The 4,792-nt window shown below is 49.0% G+C and overlaps 1 protein-coding gene across 1 annotated transcript in view; it reads left to right on the plus strand.

Moving 5' to 3' along the window:
* Positions 1–1,653: 1,653 nt before the first annotated feature.
* The window catches only part of LOC105523352 (putative GED domain-containing protein DNM1P46), a 7,198-nt gene continuing 4,059 nt past the window's right edge, over positions 1,654–4,792 (plus strand). Inside the window, exon 1 of the mRNA XM_011958158.1 lies at positions 1,654–1,767. Within this exon, the coding sequence (XP_011813548.1) occupies positions 1,684–1,767 (84 nt within the window). The 5' untranslated portion in view covers positions 1,654–1,683. The remainder of the gene's footprint in view (positions 1,768–4,792) is intronic.

The following is a 4,792-nucleotide window of genomic DNA, read 5'->3' on the forward strand; positions in this document are numbered from 1 at the left end:
GGTTAGGCAGTTGTGCACGTGTAGGAGAGTGTGTGTGTGTGTGTGTGTGTGTGTGTGTATTTATAGATATTTATAGAACAGGGCAGGGGCATACCACAGAGAGGGGCACAAGTTTTCAGCAACGGTCACATCTGGAGGTGTCAGCTCACCACTACAACAGACCAAGTCACAGATGAAGGGGGCTGGTTTTAGGGCTGGGGGAGCCATTGTCAAGTCACAGAACAGCCTCCCAGGTAGGCTTGGAAAGGGAGGTCTCTGAGAAGATGAGGGATATGTTTAGAGGTTGAAGGAGGGCCTGGGGCTCTCAGAACTGGATGGACTTGCCAGACCCGATCCGCTGGCAGTAGGAGAGAAAGCAGAGAGAAAACAGGAGAGAGAAAAGTGAGCAGAGAGCTGGTGAGGCAAGTGCAGAGCACAGGTGTGCCACAGCAGCTGTGGGAGGGCCGGGGAGGGGAGGGCACAGGTGCGGGTGTGGCAAGGTTCCTGGAAAAGAGGGGCTGGAAGGGAAAGAGGATGAAGACAGAGGAAGGAGTCAGAGCTTCACAGGTAGTGCCTGGGGGCTGTGGCAGCCCTCCCCACCCCATGCATGCTGGCCTTGTCCATGGCACCCAGGCAGTGCACCCTCTGTTAAGACCAATGCTCGCCCCCCTCAGGCTTCCCTCTTCTCTGGTCACCCTTTTTTCCAACCGACTGATCCGGGGCCACCTCTCGCCTTGGGAAGCCCAATGCAACAGCCACTAGGTCTGACAGAGAAGGAACACTGCTTGGACCAGGATGATGAAGCTAAAAGGGATGGGTGGCTGGAGTGATCGCCAGAGAACCCTCTGGGTGGTCAGAAAGCCCAGGACCCTCTGATGGGACTCTGGGGGAGGCAGGGAGGGCAGGCAGCTGGATACCACTGGCTATAGACTTGTAAGTCTAAGAGGGGAGCCTCAGCTTGGTGGGGGTTGCAGGTTGTATAGGTGAGGCTAGGCCCTTCCTGCTGGGAAAAGCAGAAGAGGGAGAGTCCATGGCAGGGGAGGTGGGTGGGCTTGCTGGGCAGATCTCAGCCGGGACACCAGGCACTGTGGTCCCCTTGGCTGAATAGCAGAGGCGAACTCTAGGAGCAACAGGCCAAGGTGCGTGAGCCTGCTAGCCTGTGGTAGTGCTTCAGCGGGGGCCAGGATCCCTGCCTTCCATCACACACTGGCAGCTATGATGATACCTGGGAGGGAGGGAAGGGGCCGTGTGTCCCTGCCTGGCCTGTGAGGTATGTTGTGGGTTGACCGTCTGTATGGGACTCTCGAGGTTTTATCCTGGATCACCACTGGATTGGCGACAGAGGAGGTGGGACCCTGACTCTTACCCCTGCTCTGCAGTGAATTTGGCTCTCAGCACTCCCAGGCTGTGATTATTATTGTGTTGGCTACACGTGTATTAATGAGGCAGGAGAATGCTCAGGGATAACAACCAAGAATCCTAATGATCTCATCAGACCGAGAGGGAGACATATGTGTGCATGCTCGTGTTTCAGCTCAGAGCCCTTTGTCTAGAAGGCTCTTGAACTCAGAGGACCAGGCACTATCAGGTTGACTTTGCCTTGGAGCCAGCAATTTTGTTGATCAATGAAATTGACATAATGCTTTGTTTTGTTTTTTTTTTTTTTTTCACCAACCATGTGCCTCAAGCTGTGTCAAGAGGAGCATGCTTCAGATGGCTGGAGTGAACAATTCAACTTGTGGAGGAATGAGAAATGTTAGTGCTGAGGCAAGAAACATAAACCCCAGGGTAAGGTAGGAGTCACTGAAAGTCAGGCAACCGAACCGGCATCCAGTAATGAGTTAGGCTTTGCCGGCCTCTGGGGAGGAAAAAATTAAGCCAGGCCCGAGGGCACAGATCCTAAGGGAATGTGGCAACTCTAGGCTGTCTATGGAAGAGAAGCAGAGGGTGGCACCTGGTTGAAAGAGGGGGCTGGGGGACATAGCTTGAGCCTGTGTTTACAGATGGAGTCTCCTGATTCCTGTGAGTGGGGAAGGAGATCGTGCCTGGATCAGGGGACCTCAAATCAGAACTCTTCCCACCCACACCCCTTCTTTTTCAGGGCATCTTTCACTGCAAATAACAGATAAACTGGTTGGAAAGCTCAGGAGATTCTCACGGTGGTGCCTAGCAGGCCAGGCCTAGCTGCCCTTTAACCGGTGACTGAGGATGATGCCACTGGCCTGTAAGCACACATTGGAAAATCTTTACATCCAGGGACACACCATGCCCCACAGAGAGAGCTGTGCATGGTTCTTTAGGTTTGGGGTGCTGTGCTGGCAATTGCCTTATAAATATATCAGATTAAAATGGGATGCCCTGGAGCTTAGCTAATCTTTATCCTATCCCTCCCCCTCTGCCCCAAAATGAAGGGGCTGCTAGTTTTGCTTGCATTATGAAAGATGGATCTGTCATTGTTTTTAGAACCTTTGGAGAAAGATTTCTTGGGAGGAAACTATCCTGAACCTCCAGAGATTTTCTCATTTACTGGCGCACCAGCTTTAGAGTCCTAGGTCTTCATCCTGGCTCAGCCACCCTTCAGCTGTGTGACCTTTGAGAAGTTGCTTGTCTACACTTAGTCTCATTGTCATCTTTGAGTGGAGGCTGCTACATTGCTACTGTTTGGAGCACCTAACCCCAGGCACTCTTACAGTGTGATGGTGAAGATAAAATGCAACAATAAGGCTGAAGGGGGAGGATCGCTTGAAGCCAGGAGTTCGAGACTAGCCTGGGCAATAAAGCCAGACCTCATTTCTGTGGAAATGTTTTTTAAAAAATTAGCTGGACTTGGTAGCTTACTTCTCTAGTCCCAGTTACTCGGGAGGCTAAGGTGAGACCACTTGAGGCCAGGAGTTTGAGGCTGCAGTGAGCCGTGATCACGCCACTGCACTCCAGCTCGGGCAAAAGAGAGAGACTCTATCTCAAATAAATGAATAAGTCAATAAATAAAATGATAAAATAATGCATGCAGTTACAACACTAGTACGTGATCAAGCACATGATAAATGCTCGATAAATGGTAGCCCCAATAAACTTTGTAATGTTTTGGGAGAGGGTGTCCTTTGGACTCAGCCCAGTGACAGAAGCATTTGAAAAGACTGATGTGTATGATGACTGTTTCCTACAGGTACAGGCCTGTACCCCCAGGGAACCGAGGCATTGGCTCCATGGGGCACCTTGTTCTATTTACACTTGTTTTGGGCAGCACCAATTGCCCTAGGGCTAAGCAGGACTGCCACCACTGATTTGATGGCCAAGAGTATCTCCCTCCCCAAGCTAGCCATGGGAAAGCCACTTGCATCACAGGACTACAGGAAATCAAAGGGAATAAAAAGCACAATTTAGTCAGCTACTCTCCAGTTGATGGGCAATAGATTTTTGCTATTTTGAACAGAGTTGTTAGGAACATTCCTTGTCCACATCCCCTGTTTTATATAGACAAGAATTTCTCTTGGATGCAGAGTAGAATTGCTGGGCTGGGAAAAGTGTGAATACTCAACCTTATGAGATGGAGTCAAACTGTTTTCCAAGGTGGTCATACCAGTGTACACTCCCAGCAGCAGTTCTTAAGAGATCTCGGGATCTCTGTCTTCTGGTGATGTCACAAGCAGTCAAAAAGAATAAATCCCAGCTATAAACAACAATAAGAATCTTAGCAATATACTATTAAGTGAAAAAAATAAATTCTAGAAGGATATATACAGCATACTTTATTTAACTTGGAAAAGAAAATGTATATACAGGCTGGGCATGGTGGCTCATGCCTGTAATCCTGACATTTTGGGAGGCCAAGGCCGGAGGGTTGCTTGAGGCCAGGAGTTCAAGACCAGACTGGACAACATAGCAAAACCCTGTCTCACCAGACACTAGAGAAATTAGCCAGGTGTGGTGGTGCACACTTGTACTCCCAGTTACCCATGAGGCTGAGGTGGGAGGATGTCTTAAGTTTAGGTGTTCAAGGTTACAGTGAACCATGATTGCACCACTGCACTCCAGCCTGGGCAAGAGAATGAGACCCTGTCTCTAAAGAAAAGAAACAGTAAATAAGTAAATAAGTAAAATTTAACAACAAACTGTGGGCCAGGTCCGGTGTCTCATGCCTGTAATTCCAGCACTTTGAGGGACTGAGATGGGCAGCTCACGAGGTCAGGAGTTCAAGACCAGCCTGATCAACATGGTGAAATGACGTCTCTACTAAAAATACAAAAATAAGCCAGGCATGGTAGTGCATGCCTGTAATCCCAGCTACTCGGGAGGCTGAGGTAGGAGAATCACTTGAATCTGGGAGACAGAGTTTGCAGTGAGCTGAGATTGACCCACTGCCCGCGAGCCTGGGTGACAGAGCAAGACTCTGTCTCAGAAACTAAACTAAAATAAAATAAAATTTAAAATTTTTTTTAAACGTTGGGTTTTTGACAAGATAACATTGACAAACAAGAGGAAACATGACAACTGATACTGCAAAAACTCAGGCCGGGTGCGGTGGCTCAAGCCTGTAATCCCAGTGCTTTGGAAAGCTGAGGTGGGTGGATCACGAGGTCAGGAGATCGAGACCATCCTGGCTAACATGGTGAAACCCCGTCTCTACTAAAAATAACAAAAATTACTCTGATGTGGTGTCAGACACCTGTAGTCCCAGCTACTCAGGAGACTGAGGCAGGAGAATAGCGTGAACCCAGGAGGTGGAGCTTGCAGTGTGAGCTGAGATTGCACCACTGCATTCCAACCTGAGTGACAGAGCGAAACTCCATCTCAAAAAAAAAAAAAAAAAAAA

Source organism: Colobus angolensis, unplaced genomic scaffold (genome assembly GCF_000951035.1).
Source record: "Colobus angolensis palliatus isolate OR3802 unplaced genomic scaffold, Cang.pa_1.0 Scaffold112, whole genome shotgun sequence".
Lineage (NCBI taxonomy): Eukaryota > Metazoa > Chordata > Mammalia > Primates > Cercopithecidae > Colobus > Colobus angolensis.